The sequence below is a fragment of the Pseudogymnoascus destructans genome (genome assembly GCF_001641265.1).
Source record: "Pseudogymnoascus destructans isolate 20631-21 unplaced genomic scaffold scaffold_1, whole genome shotgun sequence".
NCBI classification, from domain to species: Eukaryota; Fungi; Ascomycota; class Leotiomycetes; order Thelebolales; family Thelebolaceae; genus Pseudogymnoascus; species Pseudogymnoascus destructans.
This window is the reverse complement of record NW_020167520.1, coordinates 2261044-2279807: the sequence shown is the minus strand read 5'-3', so window position 1 is coordinate 2279807 and position 18764 is coordinate 2261044. Positions and strand designations below refer to the sequence as shown.

Here is an 18764-nt window from a genome sequence, read left to right as displayed (position 1 = left end):
TCAGGCAGAATAGGGCAGAATCAGGCAACAACATCCTGACTGAAAACCTAGGACGCAAGGAGGTTAATAGAGCAAACATATATGTGCAAGTTACATTTCCGTTGAAAGGGTATATAATATAAATTTTGACATATTGACATTCTTTGAGCCATACATTTTGACGTAAATAGTTGTTCGGCGCATACAAAGTAGGATCTCATTCAACATCACATTCTTGACTTCGGCAGCAATTCTAGGGATCACAGGTTCTATCTAGAGGGCTTGCTGTATATATGATGTCTATAATATGTTATACACTGCACTCGGACGGAATTACTGTCTCTGTTTGACCTCAACGTGCGATCTGTTCTTGGATTTATTTATTAAAATCACAAATAAGTCAAAAATATAATCGCATTATGCAGCCTCACTTCAAACTTCTCGGCGGCGCGAGTACAAATATCTGGAAAATATATCATTCATAAAGTTCTATATATTCGAACCATCCCACAAATACCCCAAACTCCTAACCCCCTCCTCAAAACCATGTACCAAATCATATGTACAGTAGTACTATAAAGGTCAGTCACCACCATCTCAAAACTCCACTCCCGGCCACTCGAACCGACCAACACCAGCCTCAAAAAGGGACAGCCATCAGTATTTCAGAATTTTATCGCCATCAGACAGTTTCTAGCTGCCCTCCGACTAGTTTGACATAATATCTGGTTCATCATATGCGCCGTCCCTCCCCGTCCCCAAACGTGAAAGCGAAAAAAACAACTTACTTACTGTTATAGATCCCTGCCCATAGCTGCAACCCCCCATCCACCCGCCCAACACCCTCTAGACGAGCAGCGACGCGCTTCGCCCCATCTCCGGCTTCTCAGCATCCCAATTACCAAGCGACAACGCACCACTCCCAGTCCAGAAATCGAGACTCAACGTCGTCGTCATGGCGATCCTAGTCGGCCGCTCCGTAACCACCGCCGCCGCAGCAATAAACCCACTATAAACGCCATTAGCCCAATTCCACACTCCCCAAAGCCGCAGCTGTTGGGAAGGAAATAGAGGGAGGACTCACCAAGCAATCCAGCCCACGATGCAAGCCCCTGTATTCGACACCAAAATAGTACTGCTTATTAACGACGAAGGCGCCGCCTATGGACCCTGCGATGCCAGCAACGAGGGCGAAATTGACAGCGAGGTTGACGCCGCGCCGGCCGCGCCAGAGAGCGCCGCGCGGGGTGTGGACGATGAAGACAATGAGGATGCGGAGGAAGGCGAGGGAAATGAAAACGAGTGCTGGGACGGCGCGGATGGCGCCCTTGGCGGCGAATAGTGAGAGGGAGACGATGAGGAGGATGGCAGCGATGAGGCGGAGGATGGTGGTGGGGTAGATGGTTAAAGTGATCGGTATGCTGTTGCCTATATATTGATATCTGTTGTCGTCGAAACGGAGTGCGCTAGGATCAGGCTAATATGCATCCTTCACACGTGACTGTCGTGTTTCTGAAATGGAAGCCCTGATTTTGGAGTCGATATATAACACGAGTAAGTTTTGAAAACGAGCTGTCGATTGGTTGGGTTGTTATGTCTTGCAGCACAGCAACAACCTTCCTCCTCGCGTTAGTGGTGGGAAGGGGGAGGAGAGCATGACGGCGACGACTTTGAAGGAACGCAGGACAAATTGAGACTCGAGAAAATAAAGGAAAATAATAGCTAGACAAGGCAATCGCCTTGGCAGCTTCACTGGCTATAACAGCAAGAAACCGAGAAGAGAAAATTGCTCAACTTGCGCGGAATTGATAACCCTTTCGCTCAGCTATAATTATGAAAGGAAGATGGTGCGAAGAATCTTTGCCAATAACCCTATATACCTCGGCGAGACGCACAAACCACCTCCATCTCCCACCTCCACCTCCACCTCCAAACCCACTTCACCCCTTTCAACGCGTCAACCAGTCACCGTCCTCGCCCGCCCCCGCCGCCCCTCATCTCCATGGCCATACTACTCCACGGCCAGACGAACACCCGTCAGACCGCGTCTTCACAGCAATCTCCAGCCCAGCGAGAACAACCGAGCCCGGCACGCGACACCTCAGCCTCGCCGCCAATCCTCCACATCAACCTCCACCACCAACCACCACCAACCAACACCAAAATGGCGACCCCACCGACCCCCTTTCCCGCCGCACCCTCACCACCACCGAATCCGCCCACTTCCGGCGTCCCCGCCTCGCCTCTCTCCCCGAATCCCCCCTCCGCGCCCACACTCCCCCGCCCGCTCCCCCTCCCCCTTGTCCGACCACCCTCCCGCCCCACGGCGTCGAAGCTCCTTAATCTCCTTAATCTCCATCGACTCCCTCTCCTCGCTCTCCTCAGCGCGGCGGACGTTACATTCCGACTCCGCCTCCCTCCTGCACCCGCCGCCGGTGGATGCGCATGATGGGTTATCGGCGTGGCATAGTCTTCCGCTGGCGTTTGCGTTGTTGCCGGCGTTGGGGGGGTTGATGTTTAAGGATGGGAGTCGGTTTGTTAGTGATGTGCTTTTGTTGGGGTTGGCGGCTGTGTTTTTGAATTGGAGTGTGAGGTTGCCTTGGTTCGTCCTGCCATCCTCCCATCCCACCCTCCCTCCCAACCCTGCCTTACCCTCTCCTCTCCCTACGACAGCGAATAGCTAATCGAAGCGCACAGGGACTGGTACCGCTCCGCCCAAGAAATCCGCACCACCACCTCCCCCAGCCCCCCCCCACAAAATCAGATACTCCCCGCTCCCCCCAACACGCCCGCGAAATAGCCACCTACACCTCCGCAACCAACGAACTCCGCACCCACGAGCTCCTCGCTCTCCTCTCCTGCGTGATCCTCCCCCTCCTCTCCGCCGGGCTACTGCATATCCTGCGCAACTACCTGCGCGCTGGTGCATCGGGGTTAGTTTCCGATTTTAATTTAGTCGCGTTCATGCTCGCCGCCGAGATCCGCCCGGTGGGTCAGTTATTGCGGTTGGTGAGGGCGAGGACGCTCTGGCTCCAACGCGTCGTCAAGGTTGATCCGCGCACCGGGGTGGATGAGCGACAGGATGGGGAAATCGAAATGCTGCGCCGCCGCGTGGAGGTTCTGGAACAGCAGCAGCAGCAGCAGCAGGGATCCGCAGCGGGAGGAGAGGGCGAGGAAGAAGTCATCGCCAGAGTGAGAGAGGAGGTCCGGAAAGCCACGAGACAGGAGGTCGAGGCGTTGAGTAGGGCGGTGAGGAGGTATGAGAAAAGGGCAGCGGTTTTGGCGGGGAGGGTGGAGGGGAGGTTGGGGGAGGTGGAGGGACGGTTGGGGGAGGTGGGGAGGAGGGTGAGGGAGGAGGGGGGGGAGGAGGGGAGGGAGCAGGGGAGGGAGCAGGGGAGGGAGGGGTGGTTGGGGGAGGGGGGGCGGTTGAGGTGGGGAGTGGGTGTGCCGGGACGGGTTGTGGTAGGGGTGGTGGGGTGGCCGTTGGGGGTGGTGAGGGGGATTGTGGGGTGGGTTTTTGGGGCGAGGGGGGGGTGAAGAAGGGAGGGGGAAGGTGATGTGATGTGATGTGGTGGTGGATATACCCAGTTATGTAGGAATCAAAGTTTGTTAATATATCCCTCTCTCTACCACACGCACTAACCCCAACCCGACCAGTCCTAGCCGTCTTGTCGATGGGATGGATCGTGGGGATAGTTATAGTATGGAGATGATGGTATTGTAAGAGGGGAGGCTAATCACAATCTCTCACTCACCACCACCAACCTCACATCAACGTCATATCAGCCTCATATCAGCCTCATATCAGCCTCATATCAGCCTCATATCAGCCTCACAAACAGCAGCATCACCACCACCATCACCACCACCACCATCCCATAACCACCATCCCATAACCACCAGCCGATCTCCATACCATAACCACCAGCCGATCTCGATCCCATAACTACCAGCCGATCTCGATCCCATAACTACCAGCCGATCTCGATCCCATATGAGATAAAAAAGTACATGTCTCTCTCTCTCCTGCCCCCGTCTCTCCCTCGCCGCCGACCCCCCCACTCAGCCCTCTCAACGATCCCTTCTCACATCCCGCGCTAGTCCTAAAACGGGTCCCAATAGAGATGCGGGTGAGAAGACGGGGGATTTATTTTTTAACGTCTTGTCTGTTTTTTTGTCTGTTTCTTTGTCTGACTGTCTGTCTCGACCAGTCGGGGCTTTACTTCCTCTTTCTATTGGGGTCGGTATTGGGGTTGATTGGGGGTCAATCACCGAATACACACCGTCATCTCCGTCCGCGGGCGGAGATGAGAACGGGGGTGGCTATCCAGATATCAGAGACGGCTTCACTCATACTCGCCGCACTTTTCTACTCGAACTCCTGCTCGCAATCACTCGCTCATCTTCTTCCAGTCTCGTCTCATATTACTATATCGGCGTTCCACCATCTCGCCATCTTGCTATCCCATCCATCCATCCCATCTCAGCTCATCTCACACAGCTCCAGATAGAGCCATCTCATCTCATCTCATCTCATCTCATCTCACACGGCAGCAGCATCTGGTATCATGTCATCTCTTCCAATGCATCCAATGCTACCCTTTTCGTGCATCTGCTCCCATATCCCACATCCTCTCATGCATAACACATACCACAACCCCAACGCACACCCTCAATCACACCGTCTCACCCCAATCCCCCAATCCCCCATCCCCCAATCACCAATCCCCCCCTCCTCCCATGTCCTCGACTCCCGTTCCCGTCCATCTGAACCTGCAGCTAGACACTGCCCTGCAACTATCAGCTACGCACCGCAACCACAACCGCAACCGCAGCCGGCCCCAGCAGCTTCCCGATCGATCGAGGGCCCATGATCGACATACACACACGCCTCTAAATTTACAACCGCCTCAGACAGACCAGACCCTCCCCCCACACAAACCCTCCACGCAGACGAGCCAAGACATACATGTTGCATGTTGCAATGCTCCCCATCATATCTCCCTTAGCTATCTATCACATTTCCTGCCCTCTTCCCTCTTCCCTCTGCAATGGCCGTCCATAGACGCCGGGCACGGCGCCATCGGGAGGGCTCCTTGATCCAACTTCGTTAGACAGTCCCGAACACGCCGGAGACACACATATCGTCGAGACCTCCCTCCATGCCCCGTCGCCGAGAAATGTAAAAAGGGCCCTGCTCGCCCCCCATCGACGAAAGAAGAAGAAGAAAAAGAAGCAATCCAACGATCCCACAATCCCCTCACCTCACCTCCAAAATGGCATCCCCAGCCAGCACAACCACCCCCCTCCCCCCTCCCTCTCGGGAACCAACAACAGCACACGCCTACATCCTCCCCATCCTCTCCCTCCTCGCAATCTTCATCCTCATCGTGCCCTTAATCTTCCACCTGCGCGCGCGCAACACCGGCGCCTGCGCCCTCATCGCCTACCTCTCCCTCTTCAACCTCATGGTCTTCATCAACGTCCTCATCTGGCCCGACAACAACTTCGCCACCTGGTGGGACGGCAAGGTCCTCTGCGATATCGAGGTCAAGATCCTCTGGCCCATCACTGTTGGCGTCGCTGCTTCGACGATGACTATCACGCGCTCCCTGGCTAAGGTGCTCGATGTCGAGAATATGGAGTTGAATCCGAGTAGGGCGCAGAGGAGGAGGAAGGTGTGGGTGGATCTGGCGATCTGCTTTGCGGTTCCGCTGCTGATTGTGGGGTTGCATCATGTTGTGCATAATCGCCGCTACCTCATCGTGGCGATTGGGGGGTGCACGGATAGCTATAGTGGGAGTTGGCCTACTATTGTTATTATCTTCATCTGGCCCCTCATCTTCACCCTCCTCAACGTTTTTTACGCCGGTTCGTCCCTCCTCCCCCCTTTATTACACCCCCCCCTTTTTACCTCCACTAACACCGCCCCCACAGCCGTAGTAATAACCCGCCTCCACCGCCACCGCTCCAACATAACCACAATCCTCACCTCCCACTCCCTCAACTCCTCCCGCTTCCTCCGCCTCTTCCTCCTCTCCCTCCTCCTCCTCTTCATCTACCTCCCTCTCAACATCTACTGGTTCTACACCAACCTGACCCAGCTCCCCTTCGAGCCCTACTCGTGGTCCGCCATCCACGACCCGACGAGGTGGGAGAGCATCCCGTATGTGCCGGCGATGGGGGTGTTTACGTTCGATCGATATGTTCCGGCTGCGATGGCGCTTTTCGTGTTTGCGTTCTTTGGGGTGGGGACGGAGGCGAGGAGGATTTATGCGGCGATGGCGATGGGGCTGGGGCTGGGGAAGTGTTTCCCGAGGTTGTTGCAGGAGAGGAGACCTAGTGTGGATGGGGGGAACGGGGGGTGGTTGGATAAACTCAGTCTTGTGGCGTTTGGGAAGAGGTATGTTGCCAAGTTCAGCAGCAGCAGCAGTCGAGGAGGGACTCAGGCTGCTACAGAGATGTATGTCCCCCCCCCCCCCCCAACTTTTATATTATTTTTTATCATTGTTGTTACGTATACACCACTGACACCCACGTGCAGGGTATCAACAACAACGCGAACCTCCTCCCGCAAACCCTCCGCTGTGGCGCTGGAAGATATATCCGCACCCTCATTCACCTTCAAAACAACATCCCACTCGCACTCCCACACCTCCTCCCCGCGCGCCTCCATCTCCCCCTCCACCCACGCCTCCCCCTTCCCTCCACATACAGCCTCTCTCCTCACCCGTCTCCACACCTTCCTCCACCTTTCCCCAACCACCAACACCACAACCACAACCACCTCCCGCACCAACGGCGGTGGCGTCTCAGCCACCTCCACGCGCAGGGGAGATATGGAGATGGATATAGGCACAGACACGGAAACCCACGACCTCGTACAGCGGCAGGGGAGTAGGACGCATGTATGGAGTCCGCGATCTCTTGGGCCGCAGGTTGAAGGGGGTGGGGGGGAACCGGGCGGGAGGTTCGAAAGGTTGGGGAGTGTAGGGAGTGAGGGGACTGATGGGTTGGGGGTGGGAGAGGGGGAGGTGAAGGTTGTGAAGGTTAGGATTAGGGTTGGGGTTGGGGTTGAGAGGGTGTAGGGAGTCTGTCTTGGGGTGAGGTGGACGGGGAGGGGGGGAAGGGAGAGTGGGGGTAGTATTTTGTTAAAGGGTGGGAAGGGGTGATACCAAGTCTGTCTTTTTGGGTTGCGATGATGACGATGATGATGGGGCGAAGAGGGTTTTATGATATGGGACAGGAGGAAAGGAGAGGAGAACGGGGCAAGGGGCAAGGGGGGAGGGGGTGGAAAGTAAATGATAATCTTATATTTATGTACTCACATAGGATAGCCTCATACCGATATATGGCAAAAATATATATGTATATGAATGCACACCGCCATCCTAATATTTATAGACCCTTCATTTTCTTCTGGTGAGTGGCGCCCGGTGAGTTGGGAGAGGCGCGTGGGAGGCGACGCCAACCCAAAGGCCGCAGCCGACCCGTAGGTAAAGGCGGTCATGGGGAAGAACGCGATCGCGCGGTTGGGGGGGTATATAGATACTTAACTTGAGGAGGGGTATGGGTGATATGGCAGATACAAAGAAGTTTACCTATGGTCTGGGTGCGGTGTGGAGAAGAGTGGGGTATGGATTGTTCTTGGCGTGGGGATGAGAGGGGAGGTGTGAGGACTGGCTGTGGGGGATGCGGATGGCGGTGGTGGGGGAGGCAGATCAGTGGGGAGAAGGTGGTGGTGACGAGAAGCAAAGCGTTGACAACGAGAAAGGAGGCTGATGGTGAGAAGTGAAAAAGACAGGCGCAGCAGCTCGGGTTGAACATACACGCTATGCGCATATCGGCACTTACCCGCACGCAGCTAGGACGAGGTGAGAAGGGTTGGGATAGCTTGGGAGAGTTTGGGCTGGTGGGCGAGGGTTTAGAAAATGTTGATTGATATTAGGGAAGGGAGGAAGGAAGGGAGGAGTGTTCTTGGGTTGAAATAGGGGGGGTGTAGTCGTGGGGTTGCTTTTGAAGGAGTTGATATTCGTTAGGTTGATATCGTGTTGCCTCAAACTCTCTCCACACCCTTACCTGGACGGACGCCGGAATGTATCGAACGGCTTTCTACGCAATTTGATGTCATCTGGAAGTGTGCCGAATATATATTATTTGGTGTCGAAGACGGGCGGAAGGACGGCGCGGACAGAAGAGCTCAAAGAAGAAATAATCCATATGTCCTGCTCTATAGAGGGGCGTGTGTATAGTATTCTTGATGGGCGTATTGAAGAGATGGCCGGAGGTCATCGAGGGAGGGAGGGGATGGTGGTGGGGAAGGAGGATCGCTGGGGAGAATGGGGTGGTGATGAGAAGGTGGTGATGAGAAGGTGGTGATGAGAAGCATCGGTGATGAGAGAGAGAGTGGTAGTGGGGATTGATAGACTTTTGAGAATTTCTGCTCCTCTCCTCGATGTAGGAACTGAGCCCCGGATACGTAGCTAGGGGCCTCTGTAAAGCTAACAGCTATGAATTGGTCGCTGTATTGATTATAAACCTGTTTAGCACATCGTGGACGAAATATATTCAGGGCGAGATACGCCGACTTCCCCAGCGAGTATCCTTCATTAACCATCTATATATCCAAATCCAATCGTGATGCCCGCCTCCCCACTTTTTCGGGGGTGTTTGGGAAACTGCTCTTTAGACCTCATTCCTGGCCCTCTACGATAACGGCCGAAGAATACCTTCACGGCCGAGCAGTGGCCGAGTTTGCGGATATTATTGATGGTAAACCCGAAAAGAATAGATAGCTCTAAATACTTGCTCATACCCTTGGTACCCGGCGACGATCTTCTAGCAATGACAGTTATTCTAGGCATTGTGCTGGGCAGATTCATGGAGTTAAAGCGCAGGGTGAGAATGGAAAATAGCGAAGGATCTGTGCGATTGAAAATACTGATAAGAGGATTAATATGCCTCTGATTGCGTAATTTAATATAGTGCCTGATATAATATGGTTATAAGCTTCACCTGCAGCTCCCCTTACAGCTTCTTCCTTTATGAGACTTTTATTTTATGCCGTCTACTTTCTCTCTTTCTCTTCTATTCAAGTAAATAATTGTAAGTTAAATTTGGGTTTTGTTCTTATAGAGTAAATGTATATTTCATATTACATCGTAGGAAGTAGTGTTTTTTTGTGGTACATGTAAAGGTAGAGTACAGCATCTCCTTCCGTTTCTCATAAGCTGCATCTTTTTGTAAGAAATCGTTAACCACTTAAAATCCATATATTCTAGCATGGACTAAGAGTTGTCAGGGGTCGTACCCCACTAAATGATCCTACGGAGTAGCAGCGGGGTTGTCGTGCTCCTTCACGAGCTCGAGTCACTTATAAATTCCGTTCCCTCCTTATAAAAGCATTTCCTATAAAGCCCGAAGACTCTGAAGGACAATATACTACCTAATATCCAGAGCATTAATTATCGACAACCTCCTCCATCTATTGACAACCATTTGAAGCAACCCCTCCTAACCTACGCCAACCACCCACACCGCCGCAATAATGTCCTCACCAATCTCCAATGAAACATTCACCACCCCCCCCGTTGACCGCACCGAAGTCGCAACTCTAATCACCAACTCCCTCGCCGCCCGCTCCCCCGCCCCCTTCCCCAAAGCCAGCACCCTCGCCGCCCTCACCCCAACCCTCCTCACCCACCTCCCACCCCACGGCACCCCCCCCAACACCCTAACCCACCTTCTCACCCTCCCCCCCGCCTTCTCCTCCCCCTCCCTCACCCCCGCCTTCTACGCCTTCGTCACCGGCTCCACCCTCCCCATCGCCGCCGCAGCCGACAACCTCGCCACCGCCATCGACTGCAGCGTCGCCGTCCACGACTCCCGCGCCTCCCTCGCCACCACACTCGAAGCGCACACCCTCATCATGCTAACCGAGCTGCTGCGCCTCTCCCCCTCCGTCTGGGGCGGCCGCGTCATCACCCCCGGCGCGACGGGGAGTAACATCCTCGCCATCGCGACGGCGCGGGACGCGCTGCTGGATCGTCGGCTCAAGGCGCGGGGACGCGCGGAGACGGTCGCGAGTGCGGGGGTTGTGGGAGCGTGCGTGCAGGCTGGGGTGAGGGGTATGCAGATCCTGGGCGCGGCGGCGCATAGTAGTGTGCATAAGGCTGCGGGGGTGTTGGGGTTGGGGCGGGGGAATGTGAGGGATGTGGGGGTGAAGGGGGAGCCGTGGAGGTTGGATTTGGAGAAGGTGAGGAGGGAGGCGGGGAGGGAGGGGTGGGTGAGTGTTGTGGTTGTGGGGATGGGGGAGGTGAATACGGGGAGGTATTTTGGGGGGGAGGAGGAGATGGCGAAGTTGAAGGGGTGTTTAGAGGAGTGTGCGCCGGGGGCTGCTTGGATTCATGTTGATGGTGGTATGTACGGTCTTTATCTGCAGTGCCTGCGTTCGCTGGGTGTTATGCTTTTTGTGGGAATTGGTAACCGATAACTAATGATCCACAGCTTTCGGGATATTCGCTCGCTCGCTCCCCGAAACAGAAGAGTTCGCCTCCCTTCGAGCACAGTCCGAAGGGCTGCAATATGCCGACTCCATAACCGCAGACTGCCACAAAGCCCTCAACGTGGTGAGTACCACCCATTCTATGCACATATCCAGCTAACCCACGAAGCCATACGCATCCGCCGTCCTCCTCACCCGCTCTGAAACCAATCTGAACAATGTCTGTAACAACGGCGCAGCCGCCTATCTCAAGACTTCCGCCACAGACCCCATCCCTTCCCCCCTCAACCACGGCTTGGAGAACTCGCGCCGCTTCAGCGCTCTGCCTATCTATGCCGTGCTCCACGCGCATGGGCGCGAGGGTCTGGCCCTGTTGTTTGCTACGCAGGTGCGTCTCGCGAGGGCGGTGGCAAGTATGATTCGGGAGCTAGAGGCGTATGAATTACTTCCCACGGCAGAGGTGGCGGAGGTGGGTACGATCGTGCTCTTCCGCCTGAGAGACCAGGAGCGGAATGAGGAGCTCCTGGGACGGATGAACGCTCAGAATCGGATCTATGTTAGTGGAACCAGTTGGGAAGGGAGACCGGCAGTGCGGGTTGCGGTTTCGGGGTGGGAGATTGATATTGAGAAGGATACGAGTGTTATTCGAGAGGTGCTGAAGGCAGCTGAGTAGTTAATGATGTGGGAAGGCCGTAGGCTTATAGGTTTATTACCCATGGTGAAAATGTTCGCGGGATTTAATGACAAAGAAAAAAATTCAACATATAAAAGATAGCGGAATATAATTGGTCTAGTGGTTTGCTAAAGGAACAGTCTGAGCCTTGTTATTACTGGACAGTTTTGTAATACGAGCGCAAAGAGCGTTTGTTGGATTTTGGACGGGGGATCTTCAGGCACCAACCGAACATCGGTCTACCCCCCCTCACTTAAAACGACTCTTGCTCAACGTCCAAGCCTAGTCCCATGTGATGGACCAAGAGCAGGACCTTACGATGGAACCAGAAAATCTCGACGACGAGTATGACCGCAAGCGTACCTCTGAATTCTACGAGCCCTTCGTTGTCGACCCGTAAAGGAACACAAACAAACCTTCATCGTCCTCCACGGCCGAGGCGGAACCCGCGAGAGCTTCGCGGCCAGCTTCCTAGACCACCCCATCTCCCCCACAAAAGACCTGGGATGTCGGCCTACTCAGCATCCGAACCTGTTTCCCCCATGCCAAATTCATTTTCCCCACCGCCTGTCCCGGTAGAGCAACAGCCTATGGACAATTAACCCACCAATGGTTCGACAAATGGTCGCCTCTCATATATCCCGAGGCCAAGGAAGAGCTTATGATAGAGGGACTCGCGGAGACGTCTTCTTTCGTCCACTCCCTTTTGCAGGCGGAAATCGATGTCGTAGGCGCTAAGAATGTGGTTTTGATGGGCTTGAGTCAGGGATGCGCGGCGTCTATCATATCGCTTTTGACGTGGCAGGGAGAACCGCTTGGAGCTGCTGTGGGGATGTGTGGGTGGCTACCATTTAGGAAGCAGATGCTGGATAGGGGCGACGATGAACGTCAAGAGAATGGGAATGGCGAAGTCGGTGATCGCGAAGATGGGAAAGCAGTTGATAACGACAAGACCCCACAAGCGGAAGCAGCCAAATTACAGCGGATTGCGGATTGGTTAAGAAACAAACTTGGAATCACCGGCGCCAACTCCGCTGCTGTGCCGTTCCAGCAATTCCCGATGTTCCTCGGCCATGGCGTTGATGATGCAACGGTGCGGTGTGAACTTGGGCGGCTCGCGGCGCAGTTTCTGGAGCATGTGGGCATAGATGCGCGCTGGAACGAGTATACGGGGCTTGATCACTCGTTTTCGGGGAATATGCTGCGCGATATTGTTTTATTCCTGGGTTTTCTGGAAGGATGGGAGATTCATGGTTAATGCAGCTGGGGGAGCTATCCTATGAGAAATATTTGAAATGAAGAACTGAAGGGGCTCCTTTTTAGTTTGATAGTGCGTTCGAGAAGTAATTTGCTTTTGGGATCGCTGGTAAAAATGAAATGATAATGCATTTGTGGCATTGCTTGTTAGAAACTGATGGTATTTTTGCTGAGTGCTTACGATTATTTCCTCGGAAAGGGCCCCTACCATCAGAAGAGAGGGCACGGATACTAGTGAGATAGAGACATGCCAGAATATCCAATGCTCGTGCATTAATTCGCCTGCAAAGCTTAATTAAGTAGACATACGATATGTATGCACAGCTGCATCTGCTATCACCTCAGATCGGCGAAGAAAATATGACAATAACCTTGTTTTCCACACCAACACCGCCATTTTTCATTGCCTATGGCGCAGTTGCACGCCATAGAGGCCGATTTGAAAATCACGCTCTGATTTCCTTGGTTTTAAAAAAATGGCCGACTTAGGCCGGCCAAGTTGCGTTATGGACGAGGCGCAGCCGCCCGGTCACCAACTCTCGAGCCGCAAACCCTTATGAAGCCTACCAACACAGACTTCCTATTTCTTCCATAGCATGCTTTTGACTCACTGTCGTTTTCCAAGGCATCCTCATTTTATATGTGTCCAACAACCGCTGCCTTGATATCCAACTTTCCAACCTCATCACGAGGCCCGCTCACCGAGAACCCCCAACGGCAACTACATCATTTACATCTTCAGCAAATCAGAAGACTCCTTTTTGTGGTTTGCACCCAGCCTGGCGATCGACTTTGCAATCATGTGAGAGTGGCAGTGATTCGTTTGGGTTGCGGCCATGGCGCATGTGGTGGCCGCACGAGCGGCCCGGCGCACTGCACGATGCGGAGATCATTGTGACGTGCAGGCTGCAGGGGCCATAGAGAAGGAGTATATAAGGAAAAGGGTCCCCCATACAGAAATGAGTTTCTTGATCCAAATCACTCAGCTACTTCGCTACTACAATACTACAAATCAAATCTACCAACCGCCTCAACCACCTCGAGCCTTCGGCTCTACAACCAGTGCCACAGCACCTTAAACCACCTTTCAAACACTCCACCAAACACCCAGAAATCATGTACGGCATCTGCGTCAGAGCCAGATGGAACTGCTCGCCATGCTGCTGCGGGGACGACTACTACACCATCCGCCTCACCACCGGCACAGGCGCATGGAGACGCAACGGCGTGCTACGATCATACGAGGAGGAGGAGTACTACCTCTGCCGCCGAGACCCATGGAGGTCCCCGTCTCTTCCGCCGAGAAGGCGCGTTAGATTCGCTCGCTTCTAATTCCCTGGTTTCGATCCGCTGTCTTGCGGGAGGTTTTTATTTTCAGCATGTTTTTTTCTGACGTTTTGCAAGGATGGGGGGCATTTGCAATTGAAGGATACACCTGTTTGAAGATTGTGCGCTGGGCAATGCATGGAGATATGGATTGGGCGGGATGCAATCGTCAACTTTGGGTGTGCTTTTTATATGGCGCGCTGAGATGGAATTAGAATAGACACAGGTCACAGGGCAGCACGGGGAATATAGTTATTGGTATCGTGGATATAGACTCTAATTGAAAACATCACACATAATTCATGCTCTATTTGCATACAATAGTAAAACAAAGTCCTGCTGCAAGGATTTTTGCTGCCAGGATTTGTCCTCGCCGCCGAGGGTAGATTTACACCGCAACTTTTCGAGCGAGGTCTCTCCACCTTGCTTCTGAATGACGTACGTTCTTGTGGTAGATTCTGAGAGCACTTCACAAACGCACAAGGCGGACTGGCGGGCTGCTTACTCCCTTCAGTTGGCTAGAAAAATCGTCATGGTGGGGGGCAGTGCAACAGGCGGCTGTGTTGTTTCGGCCAGGTTGATCACACAAAGTCATATGATAGAAGCGCACCTTTCTTGATTACACTAGTATCTGAGTTAGAGAAGTGTAATGCAACTAGTATCATTGATGAATATGTAGTAAACAAGAAATGTCGGGGCATTGTGGAAACCATGCGATGGGGCGGCGGTTGTGCCCAGGCCGTTTATTAACAATATGCCGCCTTTTCACTTGGCAGTATGCTTAGCAGGAAATGGGAAGCATCCCGGCTACCTGAGCCATTTCATACTCCTTTCGGCTCCACATCCTTGAATACGCTGCTCGTGTAGTACTCGAATACTGGCATATCGATGGAAGCGCGATCCCTTTGCTCCTAAAACTAAGGCAGATGAGGTGTCCGCGATTAACTAACTTGGCTAAGGGTCCATTAAGAGGGGTCCACAGCATCCGATCGACTGCTAGCCAGCCCGCCTTCAGCCAATGCGCACAGATGGGGCACGGGTAGACGCAGATCAGGGTCATAGCTCAGTCGCAGGTGAGCCATGCACGACATGGGCTGACTGATGTGATTGTGCTACCGTGCTCTGCACAGCACAGCAAATCAGAATTCTTACTGGTACGTGTTGCAATATTTGTGTCAGATCAGTAGATGACTACGTATCTGAGTCACCGAAAAGCATGAAGACTCTTATCACATTCGGTGGTGATCCGCATGGATCGCACAGTATTGTCCCCCAAAGCCGGGGGCTTGATTTCCGCACCTGCGCTTCCTTGCTTCCCGCTGTGAGCACCCAAGGAGCTGCAACCTACAAGAGGTAGAAAACCGTCTGTTTCCTGCAATATGCATGTCGTCAGCAAGGCATCGGAGAGCATTGACGCAGTAGACCATGTGGTTCTAATCCTACAGAAGCTCCCCCTTCGTCAGAGGCGTTGGCAAGGACGCATGGTAGACATGCTTTGGACACATGCACTGTGAACACCCGAGCACAAGAATCATGGATGTGTTGGCTTGTCTTGGTGCTGGAAGTAGACATTGTAACCAATGCGAGAGAGCTTATCCAGTGGTACGAGAGAAGTGATGCGTACAATAGAAAGCCTCTGCGTAGCCTACCTCCCCCCCCACCTTTCCCCCCCTTTTCTCCAAGCTCACAGCGCCGCTGTTAGAGACACCTCGGCACGATAACCCTCAGTGTAAAAGCGGCCCATCCAATACTAATAATAACGCGCTCCCTTCCACTTCCTCGTAACCAACTTCTTCAAACTTCAAACCTCAATGTGTCCAAGCCAAACCGCCTAATACGGCCTGAACGACCGACTCTGCAGCCATTCTCACGGTCTTCCCGGTCGGCGGTGCTGCTACCGAAGATGACGCTTCCAACTTTAAATCAAATCCAAAATTGGATTCAATGGTACAGGAAGCCTTCCTATCAAGATATCCGGGAATTTTCCGCAGCTGTTCGAGATGGAAAGCGTGAGAGCACTCTTAGACGTGGCAGCATAGAAGTGCCTAGTCGCCTAGGCCTCGACCAACTCCTACAAAACTGGACTTGTGAGTTATTCTTCTGCCTCCCATCGTTTGCATCTAACCAACTGCTTCAATCCTGTAGGCAGTCCAATGTCGCTCAGTGATTTTTACAGGTACCTCAAGCATGTCGAGCATTCTCCCGAAAACCTCGAGTTTTACATGTGGTAGGTTACACCACCAGGTTGCCAAGCTTATGTGACACGTTGAATCTGACAGGAGAACAGGTTCATTCAGTACCAGGCCACCTATGTTGCATGTCCTGATGAAGCACTCCCAACCATCCCGTCGTCAGTCTTGTCGGATAGGGGATCGCAGGTTTCGAAGAACACCACTTCATCTCACCATACACTGACTGAGAATGAATGCAAATTTACAGAGTCTCACAGTAATGTCTTTGACTTAGACATAGAATGTGACGTTGCACTTGGATCTGGTAGGCCCCTGGTACCCCCTTGCATACCCTCCGAACCTTTACTGACACTGTATAGGGTCAGATGATATCACGGCTAAGATTGCCGCCTTCATTGATCAGACTAGTAAATGTTCTTCGAAGTCGGAAAAGTCTCGCTCACTCATGAAGACTTTCATGGGGTCCTGTAGCTTCGGTGTATGCAGGAATTCCAAATCCCCACGTTCCGCATTGACGCGTGCCGATCTGCCAAAAGTCGTCGACCTATTTCTCATGCCTGGCTCCGAGAAAGAGTTGAACATCCCCCCCGGGATGAGAAACGCTGTTTTGCTTGCCCTCGAGCACGATGACGGGCCGGCTCGTTTTAGGCCAATCGCCGAGCACTGCTATCAACTACTAAAGAACTGTTCCCACAGGAACTTCGTGCGTATTGGCGTTAGCAATGGGACCTTTGAGACAGTGTGCGCTGCCACTACTTTTGGGGCATTACTCACCTTGGCCGGCTATATTCTGGTCTTAATGCGCGCATACTATCCACACCAAAATGCACACGCACGGTGGGAGGTGCTCTTCTCGTGGCCGATGTGGTGGTTCGGCATGGGTCTGTTGCTCTCTGGCCTTCGCGGCTCATGCTTCTTTATGCTGCTTCTTAGTCGTCGGAATCACCTCCCGTGGGAGAAGCAGGTTACCAAACAACAGCAACAAGCCAGTAGCAGCGCAGATTCGAATATGTCAAGTCTCATCAATATGTATAAGAGGTTGTCTCCTTTCGAGAACAAAGTGCGTATTAAAGACCTCGCACTTCGTGACCTTCAACACCGGATTGTGTTTCAGAGCGTGGTTGTTGGCACTATGTTTGCGACGGCGATGACCTTAGTCTTCATCTTTCTTCCTGTGTGGAAATAGCCACATCAAGACTTTTTGAGTCTTTGAGGGGGGTCTTTCGTGGGGCAGCACAAAAGTCAGGACAGGAGTCTACCGGCTGTTGCCCCTAACTGAAGGTATACTATAGTAAAAAAGCGAGTCAAGGGATCCAGGTGGTCCCGAACATATCATTATATTAAAGTTTAGCTGTAACTACAACAGACAATATGACCAACTGTCTATTTCCAGGCAGTTAGTTGTATTCGTTGCTATTATTGGCTGCTCAAATGAAATAAATAAAGTAGTAGCTTGCATAAGCTCCACTGAAGGTAGGCAATGAAAGGATTGTTATTGAGGTTAAGGTCTTGTTCAGGGGGGTAAATAACGAGGCGTTCATTGTGCAGAGATTAGAAAAGCACTCACCGTATATGAGTACAGCTTGAAAATCAAAGCTGTCGTGATAGAGGTGGACAATGAGAGTATTTTTTTTGAAGATCAGTTTTATTTTCAGAGGGAAGGAGGTAGAGTGGCACTTGAGGTTTAACTATAAGTTGTGAAAAATTAGTTCATTTAGCCCACACCGAGCGCTTTACAGTAAGAAATGCTGATATTGCTTCAACGACCCGAGAAATATCGAAGGAAGATGGGGAGGCACAAGAAGCCAAACTGTTAGGTATCTAGAGGCATGCTATTGAGAAGGTCTGAATGGCTACGGGGCAATATCTGAAGACAGATCCATCATTTGTTGAAAGAACTGAGTAACCAACTCCATCACGCCTCCGGATTCTTGCCCCACTGGAAATAAAGGTCGGCCCTCAAAACGTATTGTAGTTTGTACATGTCTTGGTACACTGAAATATAGGGACTGACACACTCGTCTTAAACATGAACCATACAGCAACAAAACGCTATTTTGCCCACCCATACCCAACTCAAACGCCGTCCGCATTTTCATCCTCCAGTCCATGAATCAACTCGGAATCTACCACCCCAAAACGCCGTCATCCGCTTCCATATATGCAAGTTACAGTCGGCCCTAATAAGCACACGTGGTGGGGACCCTATATACCACCACCCGCCCTTTCCATTACCGTGATCACTCCTTCCCGGTCGATTCAATACTGGTTGCCCTCGCCCCGCCTGCATCACCTGCTGTCCATCTGCTTGCAGAATTGTGCATATGCACATATCCGTGCCCTATAGTATCCCATGGGGCAGCTTCAATCACATGAAAGCTGGCTGCCGATCCCATATAGGAAGGCCTCCCAGAGGTCCATGGCCTCGCTGAAGAGAGCCGTGAAGATGCCTAGCATGGTTGGTTGTTGTGTGATATGGCCGCAGGTGCTGGATATTTGGCTTTGATCTGTGAACTTTGCTCTTGAGTATATTGATTTGAGTGCTTGGTGTTGGATTGATTTGGCTTATTATTTGAAGTCTGTCGCATATGTGATAAATCATGTAAACGACACTAGGCCTCGCCGGGGCGGCAACATATATATACTCTTCACTGCCTTCTCCCTCAGAACTTGATATGCGTCAGAACGGCGATTACTTCGTCTTTCTCCTAAGGCTGAGCAAGGGGTCATGGGTCAGTAGCCCTGGAATTGTTGCCTGGCTGCATGTAGATAAGTGTGGTCACGTGTAGACTTGGATTGGCGGGAGTGTGTCAGCTATATACGCGGGCGACAT

The 18764-nt window shown here is 52.5% G+C and overlaps 6 protein-coding genes across 6 annotated transcripts; all 6 read left to right on the top strand.

Annotated features, from left to right (window-relative positions):
• Nucleotides 1-442: 442 nt before the first annotated feature.
• On the top strand, nt 443-3265 carry VC83_00608 (uncharacterized protein). The gene is made up of 2 exons (XM_024464296.1): nt 443-2581; nt 2677-3265. Exons 1-2 carry the CDS (start codon nt 1824-1826, stop codon nt 2777-2779), a joined length of 861 nt encoding a protein of 286 aa, XP_024328137.1. The 5' UTR covers nt 443-1823; the 3' UTR covers nt 2780-3265.
• A 637-nt stretch (nt 3266-3902) lies between these two features.
• On the top strand, nt 3903-7067 carry STE3 (a-factor receptor; the record flags this gene model as incomplete). The annotated part of the gene is made up of 3 exons (XM_024464295.1): nt 3903-5850; nt 5917-6442; nt 6524-7067. The coding sequence occupies exons 1-3, from the start codon at nt 5256-5258 to the stop codon at nt 7065-7067; spliced, it is 1665 nt and encodes a 554-aa protein (XP_024328325.1). The 5' UTR covers nt 3903-5255.
• A 2233-nt stretch (nt 7068-9300) lies between these two features.
• Nucleotides 9301-11284, top strand: VC83_00606 (uncharacterized protein). The gene is made up of 3 exons (XM_024464294.1): nt 9301-10397; nt 10486-10607; nt 10653-11284. Exons 1-3 carry the CDS (start codon nt 9527-9529, stop codon nt 11154-11156), a joined length of 1497 nt encoding a protein of 498 aa, XP_024328342.1. The 5' UTR covers nt 9301-9526; the 3' UTR covers nt 11157-11284.
• Nucleotides 11285-11817: 533 nt separating this feature from the next.
• VC83_00605 (uncharacterized protein) lies at nt 11818-12414 on the top strand (the record flags this gene model as incomplete). The annotated part of the gene is made up of 1 exon (XM_024464293.1): nt 11818-12414. One exon carries the CDS (start codon nt 11818-11820, stop codon nt 12412-12414), a length of 597 nt encoding a protein of 198 aa, XP_024328326.1.
• An 835-nt stretch (nt 12415-13249) lies between these two features.
• On the top strand, nt 13250-13745 carry VC83_00604 (uncharacterized protein; the record flags this gene model as incomplete). Its single annotated transcript, XM_024464292.1, has 2 exons — nt 13250-13341; nt 13400-13745. The coding sequence occupies 2 exons, from the start codon at nt 13250-13252 to the stop codon at nt 13743-13745; spliced, it is 438 nt and encodes a 145-aa protein (XP_024328327.1).
• A 1800-nt stretch (nt 13746-15545) lies between these two features.
• On the top strand, nt 15546-17235 carry VC83_00603 (uncharacterized protein). Its single transcript, XM_024464291.1, has 4 exons — nt 15546-15826; nt 15885-15966; nt 16027-16235; nt 16291-17235. The coding sequence occupies exons 1-4, from the start codon at nt 15643-15645 to the stop codon at nt 17115-17117; spliced, it is 1302 nt and encodes a 433-aa protein (XP_024328328.1). The 5' UTR covers nt 15546-15642; the 3' UTR covers nt 17118-17235.
• Nucleotides 17236-18764: the final 1529 nt, after the last annotated feature.

What these genes read in the sequence shown, in the direction of transcription:
- VC83_00608 (XM_024464296.1), top strand. Translation starts at nt 1,824, where the DNA reads ATGGTGCGAAGAATCTTTGCCAATAACCCTATATACCTCGGCGAGACG. An exon ending in TGGAGTGTGAGGTTGCCTTG is followed by an intron (nt 2,582 to 2,676) that starts GTTCGTCCTGCC and finishes CGAAGCGCACAG; the next exon opens with GGACTGGTACCGCTCCGCCC.
- VC83_00606 (XM_024464294.1), top strand. Translation starts at nt 9,527, where the DNA reads ATGTCCTCACCAATCTCCAATGAAACATTCACCACCCCCCCCGTTGAC. An exon ending in TTGGATTCATGTTGATGGTG is followed by an intron (nt 10,398 to 10,485) that starts GTATGTACGGTC and finishes AATGATCCACAG; the next exon opens with CTTTCGGGATATTCGCTCGC. An exon ending in GCCACAAAGCCCTCAACGTG is followed by an intron (nt 10,608 to 10,652) that starts GTGAGTACCACC and finishes TAACCCACGAAG; the next exon opens with CCATACGCATCCGCCGTCCT.
- VC83_00603 (XM_024464291.1), top strand. Translation starts at nt 15,643, where the DNA reads ATGACGCTTCCAACTTTAAATCAAATCCAAAATTGGATTCAATGGTAC. An exon ending in ACTCCTACAAAACTGGACTT is followed by an intron (nt 15,827 to 15,884) that starts GTGAGTTATTCT and finishes TCAATCCTGTAG; the next exon opens with GCAGTCCAATGTCGCTCAGT. An exon ending in AACCTCGAGTTTTACATGTG is followed by an intron (nt 15,967 to 16,026) that starts GTAGGTTACACC and finishes ACAGGAGAACAG; the next exon opens with GTTCATTCAGTACCAGGCCA.